A 25,118-nucleotide genomic window follows, 5' to 3' on the forward strand; every position below is an offset into this window, starting at 1 on the left:
AGATGAGAAGCCCTGGCAAATGCTGAAGAAGTATTTGTATTGTTACCTTGTTTTCAAAGTCCTTGGTGATGTATTTGTCTGGAAAAACTGACGGCTTGAGATTCTGGCATTTTCTGCATGTTTTATAGTTGTACTGTATATTAAATTAAGTATCTGTCTGTCTGTGTCTGTGTCTATCTATGTGTCTGTCTGTCTGTCTGTCTGTCTGTCTGCCTGTCTGTCTGTCTAGCAGTCAATGTCTGTCTATCTGTGTGTATCTATGTGTCTCTGTCTGGTATATCGTGACTAACACTGATACATACATACATACATACATACATACATACATACATACATACATACATACATACATACATACATACATACATACATACAATAACATACATAGACAGACAGACAGACAGACAGACAGACAGACTGTACATATACATGTACAAGGTCACATTCAACTTACTAATAATGATGATGACAATCAAAGAGCAAATGTGAACTAGAATGTGGAGGAGTGGGTAAATAGTGGTATTCTAAAGACAAGATGTATGTAATACCATCCTGAATAGGATCTAGCCATCATCTACATTGTCAACATACATGTACATTGTTGTGGACTTTGAAGTAGGGTGACTGTAATAAACATTACCTTCATTGTATTGTTCAAGAGGTAGACAGTCCCAACTTTAATGTATCAGTCTTGTCTGGAGTTGGTCTGTAAGTGTCCATAGCATCCGCAGTTATGTAAGTCAACATCACAAAATGGACCTGTGTACATGTACATGTACTACTAAAGTACTCTTCAGTAACGTACAGTATGTACATTTGTATATGTATGTGTACAGTCATGGTTTGTTGAATATCAAGTTACTGTATACTATACATGTATGAGTGTTTCTTAATGATGTGTCCTTTATAGTATTGTGTTTGTAGAACAGTATATAGTCAATTGAACATCGAGCAATGAACTTATTGCAGTTAGGAGTTGGAACAGCACAAAGTCCTCAGGTTTAGAATAAATTTTACATAATCTTACCCCGTTTGTCTGGTTTACCAATGCATACATTGTGAAATGTTCAAGACCAATGACCCCCTCAGTGTTCATATGAGATATATCATTTAGATTAAAAGCAAATATCTCATGAAAAATGTGTCTTCAGTTTCAAGACTGCATGCAAGCTGTTATGATTCTGTGGTATGTATGTATCACTGGTAACAGTTCACACAACAGAATCTTGTGAAGAATTTTATCATTCATAAAAATAACGATCAAAAGTGATTTCACTTTGTCTACAATTTATACCATAAAAAGTTTTTATAATAAATAATTATAGTATGCAATAAATATTATAAATATAGAAATGCCAGCATATTATATGCTAAAAACAGTTGATTGTTGCATGTCATTTGCTCTTTGTACCATACTAATCCTTCCTACAAATGGAATATTAAAAAAAAAAAAAAAAAAAAGTGAAAATTGCAGATTTATATGTATGATTTCTGCATTTGTATCTAGATAATATATGATGGCACAGTGACTATGTTTAGTATTCTAGTCAACAGTGTGGTAATCATATGCTAAGTACATGTAGATTGCAATTCAGTCGTACATCTCTGAATGTGTAATCTTCATAGTTGTCTACCCTCACACTCAAAGGTGATTTGACAATTATTCCCCTTACATATGACGTGATAGCCATTCATCTCATGGGTAATCATAATAATATTTTCACAGGTGATTTGATAATTTTTCCTCTCAAGGTAATCTTCATCATAACCATTATCCTCACAGGTGATTTAATAGCAGTTTCTCATTTCCTTACGTAGATGCCTCTTTATGGCATTTTCAGTCAATTTCCTGCAAACGATTCCAAAATGACTAGTTATATGAAAAGTCTAGTGGTAACGTAGTATAGAACACATATCATGGGAATGGCATGAAAAATAACTAAATTATAAACCAGGCAACTGTGGTAGCAATCACCCAGTGTGTGTATGTGTAATAATAATGCTTCATGTTAGTACTGCAAAGGAATGATCAAACTTTGAAAGAGATACATGTAGTCATTTTCTATTTATATAAAGTTGAGGACAACATGACTCATTTTTGGTGTTCTAGATTGACATTGATATGTGGATAATTGGTCAAAGGTGCCATAAATCATGTAAAGTATGACCTAGGGTCAGACCAGTGTTACGTGTAAATAAGTTGATGTGTTGAAATGCAATTCAGCTTGTACTAAGGGTATATAAACACAGCTGATGACTTTGACATTAGGAACACTGCTTCATGGAAAAAAGTGTGTTTCATGGGACACCATGCCAGACAAAATGTTTCCTTATGTAGGGACTGAGTACTGTACAATATTAAACTTTGAGATTGGAAACATTGTCATGTAGAAGGTGTTTTCCATACTAAAACATATGTAAAGTGTCTTCCATGTCTGGGGTACAATAGTTAAACCAAGGAATGTTCTTTTCCAGAACATTAGTTTCAAAATCATGGACATGAATTGATGTATTAGGTATCATACATAAATGATATACATGTACATAGTTGAATAGCAAGAACATAAATGGACCAAAACAAACTTATTAGTTTAAGGTGAAATATGGTATATGAAATTTCAACTGATATTTATGATGATTATTTGCATATCTCAATATCTAATATTTGACCTTTGACACAAACCAGACCAGTGAGCAGTTGGCCAATGTAAATCTCCATATTTCACTATTTGACCTTTATTCCCCTGGAGTGTACTATAGGGTTTCAATGACAGGGTGTACCATGTTTCATAAAAAATTGAGTGTTAATATGTCAGTGATTCATGTTGAATACATTGTAAATGTATTTGCATTTGTAGAGAATAACATTGAACCTTTTTACAATGTTTTATGAGTCAAGTAAAATCTGATGAACAGAAGTACTAATCTTGCATGTCATTAGCAACTGCATGCTTCTGTGATTTCAAATTTTTCATCAAGAACTCATGCAGCGTTATCATTATGATTATGGTCCAACAAGAACATTGTTGTTTCTGTTGCAAAGTGTATTGGTGTGACTCTTTGAATACTTCAAATACACAAAATGTAGGTGTGTCATTTATAGTGATTCAGTGTGAATTTTGCAGTTGTTTGAATAGGTTTCCTACCACATACTTACTTCTTTTAGAATAGATACTGTATCTACTTTCACAATATACAAAAATTGTATGCTAATACTTTGTACATATTGTGACTTGTACAAATTAAAACATAGGTGCAATACTTGCCTAGACGTCATAGGTGCAATACTTGCCTAGACGTCATCAATACCGTTCCACCATGTGACTGTACACACAGTGAACTGTTGACAGCTTGTTTGTTGATTGTTTAGTGTACAAGACCATAGGCCACAATGAGTATAGATTGTAATGGATATCAGCAAGTTTATAGCTGTGACTACCATGACCACACAGCAGGAATCTAACAGATTGTCATTCTGGAAATAGTAAATGATGCTTACCTTGGCAGAGTTTTAGTCATGCATGCATGTCTTGTATTCTAGGACTGAATTTACAATATATATAAATATTACTATTATCCATACCATACATATTTATTACATGTAAATACAATATGGCAATGTCGTGATGCCAATAGAGAAAGTCAGATTGGTACAATATTATGATTAATTGTTTTCTATGCTGTGGCATGATTTGGAAAAAATTCTAGCACATGACTTGCTACATGTATCTGTGTAGTTTGGTGCCTAACTAAGGTGTCAAACAGGGAAAAGAAACAAAAATTTGACTTTAAAGGTTCGCAATTTTCATCCTAACTCTATATATACATGATGTGTATATCTCACTCATAACAAAACACACTACTAGTTAGTCTATCTGCTAGAATCTTCGGCAATTCTACTAATTTTAAAAGTAACCACTGTAACAGCACCAAAGGTACTGTTGAGGGCTTCCCACCTAGGGCTGCACACCAGCGGTTCTGTCATCCTTGGCTAGTGTTCTGGTAACACAGCACCAAAGGTACTGTTGAGGGCTTCCCACCTAGGGGCTGCACACCAGCGGTTCTGTCATCCTTGGCTAGTGTTCTGAGTGCAGTTTTTTTGCAAAACAGTGTGAATTCAAATTCAGTTTACAGATATTTGACTTTTGATAAATGTACAATGTATTCCAGATGTGATTTGGATGTAGTTCTATTAGTTAGTGAAACCTTTCAAGTGTTCTATGACCTAAAGCATTGAAGTTATTATTACAGTAAATTAATGTTTCCAGTAGGATTGACACACATCAAATGAACCCAGTCACAATCATTTTGAAGTCGGTTCAGTGTCTTTTTGATCGGAAGGGTATAATAACTATAAATGAACACATTTCAATACCTTGGTCTCAATTTTTTTTTTAATAATAAAATTTTTGAATTAATGCACATTTCCAAACAAATAACTTTATTGAATGAATGTTTATTTATTCCAGAATAATGGTATCAAATGTCAAAGTCACTGTACAATGTACATACGGCTGAGACCCTTAAAAATTCTAATTTTACAAGTTCAAGACCAACCAAAAATCCATTGATAATATCTCTGTCCACTTAAAATAGTGTTTTGTCAACTCAAACTTCCCCAAATATTATCAAAACTCAAATTATTTTTAACATATTTGTATGTTTATCCACGCCTTTTCATAACTGTTCTTGTTTATTTTCAGATATAAACTTTGCAAGAAAATAACTGTGAACTGCATGTTAAGTTTGATCACAGGGTGATAAAAACATGCCTTCTAAGATGAAAGCAATAATGTACAATTTACAATATAAGACAAAAATGTTGGAAAGAATTGCACAAGTTTTACTATTTTAGTTGCGATTTAGGGCAATACTTTAATAAGATAAAGTTTATGGAACTCAACCTACAGAAAAATATGTCTGTAGCATTTGATATCCTTTCATCCAGGGATTAACCTATTGACCTTCAGTCCCCAGATTCCACCCATCAACTGTATATTTCTTACAAGAAGGACACCCATGAAATCGACACCTAAATATGTTAGTTGTACCAATCTTTGAAATATCACATAGTCAGCCTTGTTTGTCAGATGAAAGTAAAGTTTATCAATCATAAATACTGGTATGTTCAACAACATCCATCATTACCTGGATTAAGCGTGTCATAAAAATATGTCGTCAAATTTTTTCTGCTTATGTGTTTCTCATTTGTGTACAAAATGAGCCTAGTATAGTATTACCAATCATTTCAGTGTTATGTACTCATCGCAGCTGAATGATATTAATAGGAGCACATTACTAGTCAGTGAGTAAGGGTCATATCAAAGTTCACTGTGGAGACAGTCATTGTTGACAAATATGGCAGCTTTCTTCGTCTGGTTAAATTTTTAATTAAAACATGTATAGTTTTTGCCAAATATGATATTCCTATATGATCAATTCTCATATTATTAAATAGATTCTGAACCTCCCTCCCTCCCCCTTCCCACAAACCTTTTTGCTTTTATATAAAGATTAATATTTCAAAGATGTAAAAATATTACAAAGTGAATTTTTCCCGACAAGTGCATTGCGTTTCATAATTATGTTTGTTTGTGTGTATTTGTACAATATTGAGTATAACCTCAAAGTAGAATGGATTATTTCGATGAAATAATTCTTTCTTTGTCCTATTTAGAAATGTAATCAAATCCATCGTCATTTCAACTTGGGTACGTGACCAACCATAATTTTAATGATTTTCAACGAACAACGATCCATAAAAGTGGTGTGTTGCAAGTTTGGAGCCTGAAGTGTTTTAGCACAGATGCGTACATAAATCTTGTTTTCATTATAGTAAATGTCGTTAAAACTGGATGCAATAATTCAGTCTTGCTGACAGGTAGTGATTTATTTTTTAAATCATTTGAAGCAAGTCACATAAGTACCTTTATATTATGTTGAATCCAATATTACATTTATGATTTAAAACTGTAAATACACGCAATAAATTTTGTTAAATTTACACACATACACAAACCAGCTTTCTTTATCATTCACATTCAGAGTTCTTCAATTTTTTGTTGCTTTTATGTTCCCAATCTAATAAACATCACAGAAGTTATAAAGATTTCAATTTTTGCACCAAAAGTTTATGTCCATTTTGCAAGAAAGGACAAAATCCTGTACAAGTATGTAAACTGTCAGCCATTTGTAAAAAAAAATCATATTTTAAGACGCATTACATTCCAGAGTGAGAAATTGTCTTTAATTATGTAACATGATGAAATATTAGTATCACTTTTTAATGATATGTCCTTGGCAATCCATATATCTCTGATGTGATACTTGTTAGACTGTTGTATGTAGTCTGCACAGAGAAGTAGACAGCATGTTCCATTTTGTAATGGGGATGACAGCTTTATAATTATATTTTAGTATATTAGATGTATAAGAATTAATACATTTTCACACTTGGTATGCCATGCAAGATATCATGCAAATATAAGGATAGCTGTCAAAATTTTCATCAATAGGGACACCGTGTAGATTGATTTTCTGCTTTTTCTTTTAAAAGGAAAATTATTTTTCTTAGAAAAGTGTTTGCAAGTACATTATAGTTATATGGGTTTTAACTCATAATTTTAGAATGTTTTGAAAATGATGAAAAATTAGAACGATAATTTCCCAGTTGTTCCACCTTACTTGATAAACAGTGCGAATGCAGTGTCCCTCATATTATGAGCTGGCCACCCCTATGTGAAGAGTAGACATGGCTCTAATTTGATCTTTCACCTTAAATTTGGCTGAGGTAAAGATTGACCATTGCAGGGGCACAGAGGTAAGATTTCAAACCTCCAAGATAGCAGTTGTACAGTTAAAACAATCCTCCACATTCCTGGCAAATTTCAAACAATTCAGTTACAATGTTCCTACTGGATTTTACAAGTGTATATACTAACAGTGGCGAACGTGTTGGGGAGTGGCAGGCCCTTAGTCATGTTGATTTTCAAAGCTGTTTCATAGACTACTGCTCATTTTTGCATTATATTTGTATAGTTTTATTGATTTCAACTATCATGCCATATAGATCATTCACTTTTTAGCCTGTCAAGGATATCTTGATTTCAGAAACATTGCAACAGACAGGTTATTTTTTGTGAAGAATAAGTGATATGGGCTGATAGTGTTATAATTAGTATGCATGTAGGACAATCAGACATTGACTTGTATGGAGGCCCCAAACATAGTACGTAGTTAATACATTTCTAATGGTTATGTTGCACACAAAGTTCTCTTAAAATTGATATAGCTCAAGAAATCTGTAATATTATTAAGATATGATCAAGAATTTGCTATTTTTATGTGTAAAATCGTTGCATAGATATTGTTGGTGCAAATAACCGCGCTGACCCTGGGGTTACTATTGGGTGTTTTGTCATGAATGCCAGACTGGTTGCATTCTGAATTCAAAGATACAGCCATCGCACTATTGAAACTCTCCTCTTGATGAATAGAGATCATGGCCTTAGATGCTCAAGCGTACAAAAATGGCCTGTATAGCATTTTGTCGATTATGAAATACAGTTTGTACCATGACACCGTTATAGCAACATTTATTTTGATAATATATGTGCATTATTACGTATACATATTCCATGCATGATGAATAATTAATGCAGGGTTGGTGAATGAAAGTACAGCCTTGGTTTAGAGGATGATTTCACTTGGCAAATATGTACAAAGCTATAAAACAATTGACAAATACCAAGATTATTTTGAGGAAGATAATAACTAAATGACGTAAAGACAATTCAGATAAATTTTGATGAAAGATGTCTACTGAAGAACAGAACTAGATTAGAGTTTGTACCATACGTGTATTGTAAATGCATTTATTTTTAATCCGTAGGTAAAAATAGGACTTAAGATGCTTTATCTCTTTTTGTCAAGTGACTTATCATGACCCTATGACACATGTTTACATCCCAGGTTCACAATTTTTACAGAAAAGTTATTTTTTCAAACTTTGTGGATGTAATGAGGTTAACCCCCTGATAACAGTGATGTCCTTATTCAATTGTTACTGTAAGGAAATCAAGTTTGAATGTAAAATGTATATTTCGATAGATTTTAGAATTGTTTTTTAAGTTGGTACACAAGGATGTTTTGTTCATGTCAACTGGTTTTGATTTTATTTGCCTGAGTAAACATTTAGGTGATGACAAGCGGGCGATGAAAAAACCTTTTGAAGTTTCAATAATTTTCCAGCAACTGAAATTACTGTTTTGAAACAAGGATGTGTGTTTGTCCTTTGTACAACTTTGTGACATGTGTTGCAATGTGTTTTATACGTTGTACTGTCTTGACCATGTTTAGAGTTGTAAATAGACAGAGAATAGACAGAGAATAGACAGAGAAATATGACTGTCAAAGTAGAAGTACAAATATGTTTTGAAATTGAAAGTAACTTCTGGTTTTACTGTAGTAATATTACTGTTGATGAGCACTCAACAGGACATTCTGAAGCACACGAAAGAAAATCATATTTTGAAATTTTAAATTAGAATTTTGATGACAACATTGTACTATTGTAGACAAAAATCTCCCAGTAATAAAATGATCATGGGTAAAGGAACTCCTTTACACAAATGTAGTAATGTCAACAGCTGAATGAAAAAACTAAACATTACCATTTTCATTTTTCCTGAAATCTCCATCCTTCTGATGTACAAACAGCATGGTTTTTTCTGCAACTTTCAAGATCTGCCAAAAAAACTGAAGTTCAAGGATACATTTTATTGAGTACTAAGTTGTAAAACATTTGATACTAAAAAGAAAATAGATTCACTTGTCAAAACATCTACCAAGATGACCCCTTGTCCTGATTAAAGATATCCAGGACAAGGAGGAACATATGATTTAAGGGGTGTATGTTATTTACCAGCTAGTAAGTATTCCTAGGAGACCCCTGAGTCAGGATGGATAAACACACAAGTACTTGGTGTCTGCTAAGTATGTAGAGTTCTGTTTACATAAGGGGATGTCACAATGATTATTTTTCCATGGATAATTTGTGGTGAGTGTAAACCTTCTCAGTGAGTGTTATACCTTCCTGTGGTTGACCTGAAAGTGGTCATGGAATACATTCCATTTATTGTGGTGACCTCCAGGAAGTGGTCACATAATGATGAAAAAAAACACCCTTCCTTTTATTACTTAGGGTGTCATCTTTATCAGTTAAAGTCTTGTGTCTGGAAACCTGTCAAGTCTTAAGCAAATATATATGTGGCATTGTGCCATATCATTTTCTTATCTTTTCATTATGTCATTATTTGTCACATAAGTAGGGTCTTCTGTGTTATCCCAAGAACCTGTGGGTGTGGTAGAGAGATGTGTAGTTTATCACTGTAGCTACATCAGGGGATCAAGAAATGTTGCGACTTAACTAGTCATTTGTATGCACAATGTAGAAAGCTGTATGTACATCTGTAAGAAGGTAAAAGCTGGATTGTTGCTCAAGTAAACATACAAAATATATCTACACTTATTTGCACAATTTATCGCTAAGCAAATATGAAATGTAATTTGAATGTCATGTGTTTTCAAAGTATCTCCTTCCGCCTCCCCCTCCCCCCCACACCCCTCCCACCTCAACCCAACAACTGTGTGTGATATGGTAATTCTTGTGACAGTTTTCTATAGAAATGAATAATTCTGTTTTCGCCATTATTTTGCAATGTGAGAGGGTAAAGAAACAGTTTATTTTTTGTACATAGGTGTCAAAAAATGATAAGGTGTTACAGCACTACACATTGTCGGCAATTTGTATGCATTCATTCAGTCCATCTAACATAATATACATTTTGTATCATCATGCAATATAACATCTTTATACAAACAAAACAATTTGTACGAAAAGTCCAAGAGGCGTTTCATTTTCAAAGAACCCCCACAGCAGGATTTTTTCATTTTAGAGATAACATAAGGGGCTTTTGTCATTTTTAGAGATAACATAAGGGGCTTTTGTCAATTTCTGAGTGTTTACATTAGGTCAAAGGTCAGTGTGTCTGACAGGGTACCTCGGGTACCTCAGATCAGAATAATTTAATGTATTACAAATGCTGGTCACATTTTGATTTATAAATAGATTGATATATGGGGTAGTATCCAGGTGAACACTGTACACTGAACCCCTTCCACATCAAACCATTTCATTTCATTTCATATCCTTTAGAGTATCAAAGCCACAAGTTGTTATTTGACAAAATATGTAGGATTTGTGGTTTGAAACTTTAATTTATAGTATATACTTTATTAACTCAATAACTTGTAAGTACCTGGTTTCTAGAAAATTCAGATAATTATATCCTAAAGTAGGCTAGGTTAAGTGTCCAGTTAAACAGTATTTATTGTGTTCTGGAATATTATATCAATATCTACCTAAACATTTCCATTCTATAGTATAATCTCTGAAAAGCACAATAAATTAAGTAAGAAATAAATAAATACCAAGTATGTCTGTAATTACATGCATGTGCAGTGACATACATTACTGCTCAAGTGTAACGTTATCGGTGCCTTTCGATGGTTTTGATATAGACTTTGCATTTTATAACTTTGTATAACCACTTCTTGGTGTAAATGGGTGAATCATGTTCTACAGGTAGAAATACCACATAGTAATTTAAAGTCTTAGGTCCCGGACTACATTTTGTAAATGTATGAAACTCTTTGCCAAAACATGTAAACTGGCTTACTGGTCTAATTCAGTAACATACATGGTGTAGTACCAATATGGATGTTTGGTGAGTTTGTCCTGTGCCAAGACGGACACTTCATAAACTTGAATATAATCAGCCAAGTGATTTAGTATTAATAGTAATAGCTTTTGAATTCCTAGCAGTCTAATTGAGAGCACACACGCACACACACAAACCACCCAGAAGGAACAGCAGAGATGTTAACTGTTACTAACCAGACAGTTTAATCTACTACTGGTGAGAGATTTAGAAGACTTGGGATAGAAGGCTAAAAATAGCAATGTGTGTTTAGTGAAAAGCTGTCTGAGTGTGTTTGTGATTGACAATAATAAATTGTCAGAGACTTGCTGGCAATATCATATCATAGAGGAATGTAATCTAATTTGATTATAACAACAAAGAATTAAGGTATGTAATAGTTTGACTATAGTATGTCATGTATAAGTGAAGCTTGATCATCTGACATTCAAAAGAGATCCTTACAATTGGCAAGAGATGTACAGCTACCATTGCATTTCTAGACAATACCATACAGCAATGATAGCTGTGTGTTGTGAAATTTTTGATGTGGTTACAAAATTACTTAATAGTGATAAAGTAGGAAGTGAATAGTAAAATGCTGCAGGTGATATTTTGCAAAAGGAAAACGCTAATAAAAGTTTGGGCCACACAGATAATATGTATGAACATAGGTTAAATTTACATGTAAGTTGTTCACAGACAGACAGACAGACAGACAGACAGACAGACACAAGACAGACAGACAGACAGACAGACAGACAGACAGACAGACAGACAGGTAAATGTAGAGATTGCAACCTTAGTTCAGCTGTGCTAAATGTTTGTATTTACACCTATTGTCCAACACTATAAAATTGATCAGAAGTGCTGTACCAGTACTCAGCAACACCCCTGTGTAAATGCTTTAGTTTGAACATGACTGTGTAGTTCCCAGCAGTATCATATTACAAAACCTTATCAGTAGATTGGATTTCCTCAATTAACCAATTATGTGTTTAGGTTATTAGAAGATTACTGGCAGTAGTCAAGTAAGTAGTCACAGATGTGTGTAAACCAAGGACACAGTAGAAGAAGTTGAGATTGTATACATACAGACGTTTCTTTTTAACATGTAATATGGTTAGAATGTGACACCAAGCATTCAGTGAAGATATCCACATTATCTGCTGCACTCTAAAAACCATGAAACTTAAACATAGATAAATAAACTAATTAATAACAATAAACTTATACACATACACACACACTCACACTCACACACACACTCACGCATGCATGCACGCACGTATATATATAATTTTTTGTGATAATATATTAAATGAAAGAAATGACGATTTGATATTGAAGTCTACATAGATACATAATCTGTGAAGGCCAGTACAGTATTCAATATATATGTACTTGTTGGTATACAGAATCCAGGACTAATTCACCCAGAGTACAACTGACATATAAAATTTATTGATGTTCACATTCCATGGTCTATAATATATGATTGTTGTCTTTCTTACTCTCCCAGACAGACAGTTGTGATGTCATAGAGAGCTTTGAAGAGATAGGTCAAAAGGTCATGACAGCTGTGCTTTATGTATGTGTAATCATTGCATGAACTTTTGCATTGCATGATGTGAAAGGAGATATAACTAGTATTAGGGGGTTAGGCTGAATCAACTCAAGGTATTTCTTGAAAAAGGCTTCAGCTGTGATTAAAAAAAGGATGCAGGCCTAGGAAGACATCCGGCTATAAGCTGTTATGGTAGTTTATTTCTAGACTGTTGCTATGGCATAGCTAAGGGCAAAGTGTGAACCCTCGTGAAACTAGGTAATGTTGTGTGTACTTGTAAGCTGAATGTACATACACAAGGAGCAATGGACTTTCTCTTATTTTCCTGAAATCAACTATTACTAGTACAATGTAATTCCTTCGAAGTATGTTGTTCATTATACCATGCACAAGTGGTGAGCCAAGTTGAACAAAAAAATATGGAATATATACTCTGGTCGTTCTACGTCACATGTCTATGTCTCAATAGCGCATGTCAACATCACTGTTTCTGCTGTGTTCAAAATGTTCAAAATTGCCATTACTTTCCCCTATTTTGCCTTCATATTACTGGCACGCCAATATTTGTCTTCATTCAGCGGAAAACACTTGTGACCACGAGTCACTGGCCCCTTAGGTCACTCATATTTTCCTTAGCTGAACAAAGACAAATATTGGGGAATAGCATCTAAACATACATGTCTAGATATTGTAAAATGGCCATGTTTTCAATCATTAGTGTCTATCTATTTTGAGTGGAGAATACAAATGTAGTTGTATATGGGAACCCTGTAAATTGTTCTAGTCTGCCAGGGACCTGGAACCTAAAATAAAACTCTGCTTTGTGTTACCCAACCCTCTTATGAGAGACAGTAATAGTATATTAAAGTGTGAAATTGAAGAGCTGATGACTGATATTTGATGATCAGCATAATTACTGGAGACAGCCTTATTTAATATTTCAATAGATTGAACCCCAGGCTTATAATTAGTATAGGTACCTTAGCAGATAAATAGATATCTAGGGGGGCAATTATAGGTAGTCTTACTGTGAGCAGAATATCAATAGACTTGTTGCCTCTTTTGATGCAGTAAACATATATGATTGATGGCGTGACAGACCAGTGTTGGATTGTGACAAGAATATGTCATGGCAACATGACGTCGCTGATGATGGTCACCAGCTGTCTAGAATTATACAATAAGAGTCAGTCAACCCTACAAACTATTATGTGCGTCTTGAATGAATTCCAGAATTAAATGAATAATGCCTGTTGGATAGATGTATTTGTAGAACGTGCATGTTTCTTTGGATGTACAAAAGTATTATATTTAGTTCAGAACTATTTAGAGAGCTGGATAATAGACAAGGTAGCAGTGAAAACATTTTCTGGGTCTATATGCTTTGCGTTTCAGATATTATTTTGATTACTAAAGTCATTGCAGGCCAGAAAATTAAATGGTAGTCGAACAAATTCTTGTCATTAGGCTGCCATTTTCTAAAAAGTGGGACAATTTTATTTTAAGCCATGAATTATTATTCTTTAGTTAAACTTTCATAGCACGTATGTACATGTACATGAAAACTGATGATGATGAATAACTCTACAGGTACATGATATAATTTTCCTCAATTTCTGAAGCTGGCTGTTTCCTGTCTGTAAAGTTTCACTGTCAGAAATAAGCCATATTTTGATGTGTTAGCCTGACTAATGTGACAAGTAAATAGCTTCAGCTAGATAAATGTACATTTACTATGCATCACTGAGAGGAGTAAAAATAAAAGTTATACTAGGAGATAAAATTTCATAAACTATCTCAGTTTTCAAATGCATGGTGTCGTCAATGACTTATGAAATAGTTATCAATGCTGTGCTGTGTAGTTTGGAGATTGTTGAAATCTTACATGTACTTTGTTGCTTACAGTGGCTTTATTTCATGCAAAATACAAGGACATTTATTGTGTGGGTTTCCCTTGTATTTCATGGTATTAAACACAAAAGAAAGTAGTTAAAATGGCAGAAAGTAGCTTGTGAACATCCCAAGGGAGACTTTGTCATCAGTTTTGCTATAAAGGAAGCCATCTTCTCTTTATTTCCTCCATTCAAGCTTTATTTACTGCTGATGTAACAAGCTTCCCTCTATTGCTGATGTAACATACATCCTGAATGGTTCATAGATGAGGTCATTGAAGTTCATCCTGTTGAAACTATGGTACTGATTGACCAATTGCATTTCGTGTACTATGATGTCCTCTAAACTACATTTTCCAACTGACAATGTAGGAAAACTGGGTAACAATTTTGACATTGTGGTAGTAGATGGCTTAGAATCTGCAAGATGTAGCTAAAATCCTTGGTAAGATTTGAACAACGATTGTGCCCCAGTCAACCCAACTTGCCCGACCCTTGGGTAAATCTGCTGACTTCAGAAGTGTCCACAGGTAGCATAATGCCAAAGGTTCTGTCACTGTCTTGCCCAATTCTTGGGTAATTCTACTAATTTTGGGAGTGACCACAGGCCAAAGACACTGTGGAGGGCTTGCCCAAGGGATATTATTATCCTTGGTTATTGTTTTGCAAACTTCTGAATGCAAAGCCAGGACTTGCTACAAACCTATGATAAGATGAGCCTACCTTTAATAGACATACGCAATGAATCAATTTCACTTCCTCTTTTTATGTCGGTTTCATTCAAGTTTCTTTCTCTGAGTGACAATGAAAGCATTAATTTTAAGTACTATTTAGTAATTACAAAATCCTCTATGTAAACATTGTGTCCTCCAATCATAATAATAACAATATAAAATCATTTTAATATAAACTTGAACTACAAAAGATAGTTAACAGCTGTTGTATGTTAATGAAGGTCTTTTTAAATTTTAAATCAATAAGTATAATTATACTTTCAAATGATATTCAACATTATAATCTCAGATATGTATAAATTATCTTGATGTACATGAATATTAACTGCTATCTTAGTATTAATTGAACTTCCAGCAGATGTAATAATAATACATTTTGTAAGTCTGACTACCAAGTGTCAAAGCTATCATAAATATAGTTCAAAAGGTCACTGACCTCTATACATTCATCACCTTTTACACAATACAATGTAGACACCATGTATCCTGCTTTGCATGTTATATTGTGGTATATACAATCCTGGGTTGCTGGTCTCTATGTGGTATCAAACTGTGTTTCAATTACTGCACCATTCAGGATAACATCAGTTATCCCTTGGGTTGGCTGGCACAGTATTTATACATGTATATCAATCTATTCCCTGGATCATTTCATTCTGAAATTATCAGTGCTATCAATCAATGTACCTACCCATAATACTAACATTTCTCATACCAACACATTTGATTTTCAATTGTTACTCTGTATTTGGTCTCAGAAATTCACACTGTGCTAATTATAAAAAAGAAGAAGACTTTAAACAGTTTTAATATGATGGTATTTATTATGTGTTGATAAAAGGATGGGTTTTCTTACAACAGAACATAATGATAGATATTGTACTATTCACAAAAATAAATTACTTGGTTGCTAAGTAGAAGTTGTTCATTTGGCTGATTTAATCTAGCCTCCAATGACAATGTATACATAGATATTGATAGATTACTAGTTGTATTGGTTTCAAAGTTAGTCTCCAAGTTTACTTTACTTGTGGAAGAGTAAAGTACTATTAAGTAATATAATATTTTATATTTTTTCCCATGTCATACGTACACAATTAAATTATAGTTATTATAATCAAAATTTTGGAATGTTTCAATGTGTCAATTTTTATTATGAAAATAATTGACAAATATTGAAATCAGTCTGATTGATCTGTTTATTAAATATGATAATTTTTGTTTTTCTTAATGATTTATTGGATGGTGATTATATTAGCTGATGACATATACAATGTAATTGAAGTAACCATGGTGATGAAATGTTTTTCTACCCAACACACATGTATTTCATACCATCAAGACTATATTTCATAATGATATCTATAATATGATTCCTTTTAATTTAAAGGAAAATTTTAATATTAATTGATATATAAAAGATAACTTTTATGATTTAAGTTTGAATTGAAGCTGATTTTTAACGAAATTTTGTTCCTCCAAATTTTGCATGAGAAGAGCTAAGGAAGTGGTCTTTTTAAAAATGATTACAACATTTTGAAATTATTTGAAAGAGAAGAATTTTCCCTATGATTTAAGTGTAAAATGAAGTTATGTATCAAAAATTTACTGAGAGGTGAAGATAGCGTGACAAAAAATTGGCGGGAAAGAAGTATGGACTAGAGCAATATGTGTAAGAATGGTTGCCTGTAATCATGGAATTCTGGATACACTTTACATGCTCTGGGTCATGATCATACTAATCTAAAAAAAAAGCCCTGTGGTCCTTTGTCTGTTTTATTGATTGTTATGGATCAAAATCAGGTGTGCAATGATGTGAAAAATTGGTAGGAAATCATAATGGATCATTCAAAGTCAGATTTATTGGTTGCACTAAAACAGATGTATGATGTGTTTAAAAGTATGTTGACCCCAATATTTGTAATTTGTGTAAATGGATGAGTAGGCTTACTATTAATAACTAAAATGACAATTATGTAGAAAGTGATCATTTATTATTAATGTAATTTCATTATTTTTTAAAGGAAATTCATAGTTTTTTCATTTGTGGAAATTCTGAAGAAGTAAATCAAATGTAATGTCAGTGAACTGTGTTGTGTATTCCACTGAACTATTTGTATGATTTCTGCAACAAATGAAAGGGTGTGTTCTTAAATGTAAGAAGAATTAAAGGCAGAGTAAACAAAAAGTAAAAAATTGTGTAGTTTCTCTTACCTAATGTCGATTTCCTCTGCTAACTGCAAAAATGGCATGAATATTTGAATAAAATAACACAAGATGCTGTGACTCCAAAAAAATACAAATTTCAATCAGTACTTTAAAGTCTTTTGTAATCATAACCACAAAATTTACTTTGCTTGTCCTTAAAGTACTGTTCATAATGGACTCTGGGATGTGTTTGTCCGTACATAATATTCATGAATGAAATGTGGTAGTGTTAGGTTTATTTGTACATGAATACTTGGATACTTGATCAATAACACTCTGGTACATAAACATTGTATTTATGGATGGTTTACTGACAGTTATACATAAGATAGCTATCTGTAAAATGTCTTCTGAAAGACATATTTCAAATTGTTCATGTCACCCAGGTTCTGTGTAAATAGTAAATAGAATGAGTATAGAGATCACAAACAAAAGGATTCCCCAAATATACCACATACATGTATGAATTATCGAATAAAATTATATGCACTGACGTGTTTGAATAAACCATTTCTCTATTGTTCTGCTAGCACTAGCTTAAATTGCCAGAGGTAATTATTAAAATGTGAGAACAAAGACATCTGTGCCATCAATAAACTTGTCATTAATATGTAAGAATTCAATACTCTCATATTGTATGTCAGTAACTGAGTGTTTTTTATGTTGTGTGTGTGCGACAGTCAAATCTGATATTTTGTACTTACCTATGTGAAACCAATGGGGTACCTTGTCTTGTATCAACCTTCTGTGGGAAGGCTGTATCAACATTTTTTTGTAGTATTTTCAAACCCAAGTAATTAGGTGAACATTACCACAATTCCTTGGATGTTGGACTATGTTACTCTGTAATATTGGTGGGGAACCCTTTACTTAAAATGCCTAAAAAACTGCTATTTTTACAGACTTATTGGTATATGTAGTGATCAAAACACAAGTGATAATACATGTATAGCATACATTGTATGTTTGGAACTCTTACTAGTATTAGTAATTCGACCCCCTCCTTCCTCCCCCAACCCCCACCCCCTAGAGATTTTGAATCCAGTCAGTTGTTTGCAAGCCGAGAACGTAGAGACCCATTCTTATGAAGAACATCACATTATCTAGATAGATTTTGTGTGTTTTCTAGTTAGACTTAAAACATTTATCGTTTGGTGTCTTGTATCTTGCAGGGCTGCCGTAAGTCTCCAAAATGGCAGATTTACCAAATGATGTAGACGCCACAATGAACGACAACAAAGACCGTGATGCCAGGGAGAAGTATATCGACACTGTGGATAGAGAGGACCCAGAGTACCAGCGGGAACTTATTAGACCAGCAGTTATCAAAGAAGACATGAAGGAAATGGAGAGGAGGAAACGGGTTTCACTCATCCTCAATAGCCAAGCTTTTAGAGAAGAATTAGAACAAATTGTAGAAAGTCAGATCAAGGTATGTTATGTCACTCTATCATAGTCATGTTGAACATAATGTAGCATATTGTAGCAGTCATGTTGAACATAATGTTGCATACTGTAGCAGTCATGTTGAACATGATGTACATGTAGTACACTATCAGTCATGTTGAACATAATGTAGTACACTATCAGTCATGTTGAACATAATGAACATAATGTAGCATACTGTATCAGTCATGTTGAACATGATGTAGTACGCTATCAGTCATGTAGACCATAATGTAGCATACTGTATCATGTTGAACATTATGTACAAATGAAGTACACTATCATAGTCATGTTAAACATAATGAAACAACATATACTACATACTGCATAATAGTCCATTCACACATGTTCTGTATCACAGTAGTAAGTGTGTCATAATTATGTTATACATAGCGTACTGTATGAGTTGTGTCGTACAGTGCTAGCGCACCATGTCAGTCATGTGATACAATATAGCATACAGCATCATTATTATGTCAAACAGTATGCTACATTCTGTGTAGGATGCTACATTGTAGCATAATCATGTCACACATAACTTTTCTTTCATATGTCATCATCAAATGTTTTAACTGTAGTTTTGTGTATTGTGAAACTACAACTAAACCGAGATGTCTATTTTTAGCGATAATAGTAGTATAATGCCAGGAAGTGATACTCTGATACTACAATATGTAAATCTTACTAACCCTCCTAGAGGACATTCAGATTTAGAAACATATCGGAAGTATCAGGTTTCTCCCACTCTGGAAAACAAATATACAGAGTATTTGTTTTGTTCTTAGCTCTACAATGATACAGCAAATGTTTAACTTTTTTGTACCGTCATTGGAAAAACTGTTAGAAGTCTTGCACCATACTTATTCCTCTTGAGAGGTTTAACATTGTGAGGGATAGTTATAATGTTATTGAGTACGAATATAGCTGGAATGTGTAATCAGTACTAACCTGTTACACAGTTAAATATACATGTATAGGCACTGGTACTAAAATGTGCTGTTTGAAATTATACAAAAATGTTATTATATCAAAAGAAAAAAAAATTCTCTTATGTTTTATTAGAATTTCACTGTCAAAGGAGATGATAAAAGATCATGAGGTTACAAAATATTCCTGTTATAGTATGTTTGGTTGATTTCTTCTATGTAGCATACTTTCTACAAAATGGTTCTGAAAGTGAAATCTTAAACCACTGTAAATGTGTTGATGTCAATAAACGCTTTCCTAAAATCACACAGGGTAGGTCTTCCAGGGGTCAATAAACGCTTTCCTAAAATCACACAGGGTAGGTCTTCCAGGGGTCAATAAAGGCTTTCCTAAATCATGAAGGGTAGGTAGATCTTCCAGGCGTCAATAAATGTTTTCCCAAATCAGGAAGGGTAGGTAGATCTTCCAGGGGTCAATAAATGTTTTCCCAAATCATGAAGGGTAGGTCTTCCAGGGGTCAATAAATGCTTTCCTAAATCAGGAAGGGAAGGTCTACAAAGGGTAGCTACATGTACTGTATAGGGTCATGTGCAGATAGTGTAGGTCTACAAAGGGTAGCTACATGTACTGTATAGGGTCATGTGCAGATAGTGTAGGTCTACAAAGGGTAGCTACATGTACTGTATAGGGTCATGTTCAGATAGTGTAGGTCTACAAAGGGTAGCTACATGTACTGTATAGGGTCATGTTCAGATAGTGTAGGTCTACAAAGGGTAGCTACATGTACTGTATAGGGTCATGTTCAGATAGTGTAGGTCTACAAAGGGTAGCTACATGTACTGTATAGGGTCATGTGCAGATAGTGTAGGTCTACAAAGGGTAGCTACATGTACTGTATAGGGTCATGTGCAGATAGTGTAGGTCTACAAAGGGTAGCTACATGTACTGTATAGGGTCATGTTCAGATAGTGCTGATCTGACACGGCCATTGAAACTAAACACAATGTAGGCCACAACGTTTCCTGTCCTGTTGATAAGTCTTTCACAGGGCTACATTAGTTAGTTAGTCTCGTGACTATGATGGTTTTATTTGTGGTTATGTATATCTCTTGTAACAGCAGCCAGCCTTTACTAATGCAATGGCGTGAATTTATACTTCCACAACCCATGGTCCAAGCTGTGGATATGGAGACAGGCTACCACCTAAATTAAATTATGTTAATTTCCTATAATTTTTTATGAAATATATCAGTTTCTCATCGTAAGTTTATTTGAATAATTTCAATTAACATATAATTTATATTTTCAATGTTATAGTGTATATGATTTATGCCTATTTTTTGTTCATTATTTTAATACCCATGCTTTGCTTTGCTAATGCTTGGAACAGGAGTCTTTGGTAAATTTAAGTGTTTATGATGTAATATTAAATCTGTATATTGCATGCATAATAAAGTAAAGGGTCAATTTGTGTCAGAATTATGGTAATTTGTATTTGGTTCTATGGGTGTTATCAACTCTAAATATTATATTAGTATTATCAGTAATATTGCCTGGCCAATACAGCTGGTGACTTGCACCAATATAATGTGGTGTTCAGTATAAGTCAACCTAGAAATGTATGCATGATATGATTATGTGGTCCTTCCCTTGAGCTACCCTGTGAGTGCCTTTGATGGGAATGTTGTTGTTTGACAGAGGGAGGGGGGGGGGGGATATGCCTGGTGTCATTTCCCCCATGTTAAAACTTACAAAACAATGTTATCATGATCAAAGTACTGTATCTAAAATGTATGTTATAGGATGCAAGGTCAGTCTTAAAATCCTCCAAATCCTGGAATTTCCTGTTGTCCTGGTTACTGTCTTTTCTGAAAATATAAAGAAAACCAAGTAATTCTCTAGTTTTCCAAAACCCAAACATTGGCTTTCGATGATTATACACATAATGTATTTATTGAAAGAAGTGGGAAATTCCTGAAGGCATCATAATTTAGTACCTAGACTCTTATCTTTGGGAATATGCATAATTTACTATGTAATGTGAAATGCGAGACCCATCAAAGGCATCCACTCTAATATTTCACTTTTTAGTAAATCGGTGACATATCTCAGATAATATTACCTCGTATTCTTCTTGCATTGCCTCTCTTTTTCCTTTTCCAAAATATCGAATCATATGACTCACCAACTTGTTCATCTAATGAGTCATATATCGAAATGTCAGTGAGCTACTCATCGCTGTCGACAAATGAATTTATTTTGGTAGACGTAACTATTGTATGTACATCATGTTGAGTTTGTGTAATGAGTGCTTTTTGCATAGATGTATTTCAATTAAACTCATTCTTTCATATTTTTTAAAAGATCAAAGTGGAACATGATATACCACTTCATAGTTTGAAATATTTACTCTTTTCCTGATACATAACTTAAGGAAATAAGAAATACTTAGGCTAAATTACAGTTTCAGTTTCCTGTTTCACTTGTAACTGTGATATTGATATTGTGGAGATGGAAACCTGCCAACGACAGAAATGTAGGGAAATTAAGATTGACACGAGTAATATTTTAGTAAAATTTCATTCTTCAATCATGCCAATATTTTTTTCAAGACATTTTTTATCAGTTGTAAATTTTTTTTTATAAAATTGCATACTTTGAAAGAAAACAAATATTCAAATGTTTTAAATTGTATATAAGAATTGTTATGCCGTAGTCACGCCAATAGATTGTTTTGGAAGATATGTCATTCTCTGCCAAAAAAGAGAAAAGTTTGAAATATCAAATTCTGACAGGAGTGAGTATTCAAAATTTGAAGTGAAATGTAAGAGCTGTTAAATATAGACATGTTGATATGTTTTTTCCAGGGCATATATCATTAGCTGTGAAAATAAACATATTAAATTTTAAAGTATGAATGATTTTTTTCGGTGTTCTATTAGTACTGCCTATTTGTTATGAAGACTGACATGATGTTATTGATTTACTGCATGTCACCTACTGCATGATATAAATACAATGATATGTCATAAATACTAAATATGGCAATGCAAGATGAATATGTTGTTTCTTGTCTACCTTTCAAATTATAATGTTATGTCATCATTAGTCTTGTTCCTGATGACCGTGTTCTGATTTTACATTACGCTATCTTCACACATTACGTACTGAGTGAAGATAACGTAGTGTAAAATCAGAACATGGTCACCAGGAACTAGACTATGTCATTGTATGTTGTAGTAAAACACACAAACCACTTCTTTGTGAAGTCCTTGAAATTGTGTGTCATCTAATATTCATCTTTTGTTCAGGTTATGTCGTATGTTGGATATTTGGGTGCTGATGAATCTCTAGAGGGTGTCCTGTCTTTGGTTATATCCTATTAAAGTCTTCAGTATTGTATTTTGGTCTTTCGTTTACATTGTAATACTATTTTTTTTACTATTGTAATGATATCACTCACTGCTGCTTCATTCCAGTCCGACTTTACTTGAAGTACAGTATATCAAGCTATCTAGCTAAGATTACTAGTGTTATCATACTGTAATGCCAGCTGTTATATGTTCACCAAGTGAACCCCGTACTTATATTCAATCCCTAAAAATGTTGAGAAAAAACCAATGCTAGCATGTCTATGGACATTACAGGTAAGTTATCAGAAAGTTGAATTAGACAGTCTATGGTGACTGCCATAATGTCCATTGACAGCTAATGTCATGCCAAAACTGGAAGTAAAAATCATTAGATCTAGTCAACAGCAAGTTTTTGTGACTCCTTGATCACTTCTATGGAAGTGGTTATGCTGGAATGGAAGCCTGTGTCAAAGTTTCTACTATTGTCAAAAAACATGGAAATAATTTTATCTTATGTTATATTTGTTTCAACAGAGTGGACCCCACCCAGCTAGCTTGATAGCCTTGCAGCAGATCTCAGAACTTTTGTTACCACACTCAAGGTTTAACCAAGTCACTGGTCAAGCTCCAACTTTAGGTAAAGGTAAGGGTTCCTTATTAGAGAAACAATTTTCTCAATAAGGAGCTAAGTTATTTTTATTAACTTTTTAACTTTTTGAGGTACAATTCTTTGATTTACATTTGCACCAATATATCACTTTGTCAACCAGAAATTACATAGGGAAAGAGTGAAGTGGTTCTGGATACAGATATAATGATAAATCTGTTGAGAAAAAGTCAAGAAATAGCCTTATGATGCATTCTGTCTAAATGCAGTACAACAAACAAGAAATGAAAAGTTGACCAGTAATCTATCAACACCTGCTCCCCTTTATTTCCTCACTTCCTCAGCTCACTCATAAATATTGTTGACACGAATAAAATACTTTCAAATGTATTACAGTGTATGCAGAGAAACTAAGATAATGAAGTAGAAATGTTATCAGTCATCTGATTTAGCTTGCATTACTTACTGATACTGTAAAATGGAAGAGCTTTAAAAACTGGAGAAATGCAATTTAATAATTGTCACTATGCATAGGTATGCGCTGTCCACATGTTTGTCATTTTCAGTATCTTGATCATCTTGAACTTTGCAATTGAGAAAAGAAGAAAAGAGACCCTACACAATTAACCCTTTCAGGACTAGAAACTTTCACGCCAAAATTTTTGAACAAAAATTCTTGTTTCTCTGTAATTTTTGGAAAAAGATCAACTTTATTTTAGATCAGAATTCAAGAAATATTACTTCCCAATGAAGTAATATTCTTAAATTTTAGAAAATGTTCTTACAATCAAGTTTCTATTTATTCCAACGTCATCTCTAGGAATGAAAGGGTTAAAACATATAGCTTCATTAGATTGATATGATTTGTAGTGTAATAAATTGTGTATGTTGTATGGTGCTACAGGTGCTTCGGCTGTTATGCCAGTAGCAGATATCCGTGGGTTAGATTCACAGAGTTACAGCAAAGGTGAGAAGATACTCCGCTGTAAGTTAGCATCACTTTATAGAGTAATGGACCTTCATGGCTGGACTCATTCCATCTATAATCATGTTTCCGTAAGTATACATTGTATTTCCTCTTTTGTATGTTCATAGGAAGTACATTATCTCTTGTGTTTGGGTTATTTACTCCTGCTCCCTCTATAGAATATACCATCCAATTGAACTGCGCCCTCTAGTGGTGAAGTGGAGTAGCTGATAGATATGTGATTTACATGTGCTAATAGTATTGATATAATATTGGTAAAGGTCGCCAAGGTACATTGAACATATTTTCATTCTGACATTCTTTTTCGTTATTACACAGATGAGAGTCTCACATGAAGATGACTATTTCCTTGTCAATCCATATGGATTATTGTACCATGAAATAACAGCATCAAGCCTGATCAAAGTTGACATGCAAGGCAATGTTGTAGATGGCGGAACAACCAACTACCCACCAAACAAGCATGGTTGGTCTTTACATGCAGCTATTCTCTCATCCAGACCTGATATCAAGTGTATTATTGAACTTCACACAACGTCAGCCACTGCTGTAAGTATTACTACGGAAAATGTACTATCCACAAACTAAAATAGAAAGATGTGAACTAAAAGTTAGGTCACGAGTATTTTCCGGCTG

The 25,118-nt window shown here is 33.7% G+C and overlaps 1 protein-coding gene across 2 annotated transcripts in view; it reads left to right on the top strand.

Annotated features, from left to right (window-relative positions):
* The window catches only part of LOC144446736 (protein hu-li tai shao-like), a 52,865-nt gene that overhangs the window by 12,083 nt on the left and 15,664 nt on the right, over nucleotides 1–25,118 (top strand). Inside the window, exons 1-5 of one of the 2 annotated variants that reach the window (XM_078136559.1) lie at nucleotides 6,751–6,820; nucleotides 18,334–18,593; nucleotides 23,422–23,524; nucleotides 24,399–24,550; nucleotides 24,801–25,031. In XM_078136559.1, coding sequence (XP_077992685.1) covers nucleotides 18,354–18,593; nucleotides 23,422–23,524; nucleotides 24,399–24,550; nucleotides 24,801–25,031 — 726 coding nt within the window. In that variant the 5' untranslated portion in view covers nucleotides 6,751–6,820; nucleotides 18,334–18,353. Of the gene's footprint in view, nucleotides 1–6,750; nucleotides 6,821–18,333; nucleotides 18,594–23,421; nucleotides 23,525–24,398; nucleotides 24,551–24,800; nucleotides 25,032–25,118 lie in introns of those variants that run through there. The other variant, XM_078136558.1, reaches the window with a different exon arrangement.

This window comes from Glandiceps talaboti, chromosome 15 (genome assembly GCF_964340395.1).
Source record: "Glandiceps talaboti chromosome 15, keGlaTala1.1, whole genome shotgun sequence".
Lineage (NCBI taxonomy): Eukaryota > Metazoa > Hemichordata > Enteropneusta > Spengelidae > Glandiceps > Glandiceps talaboti.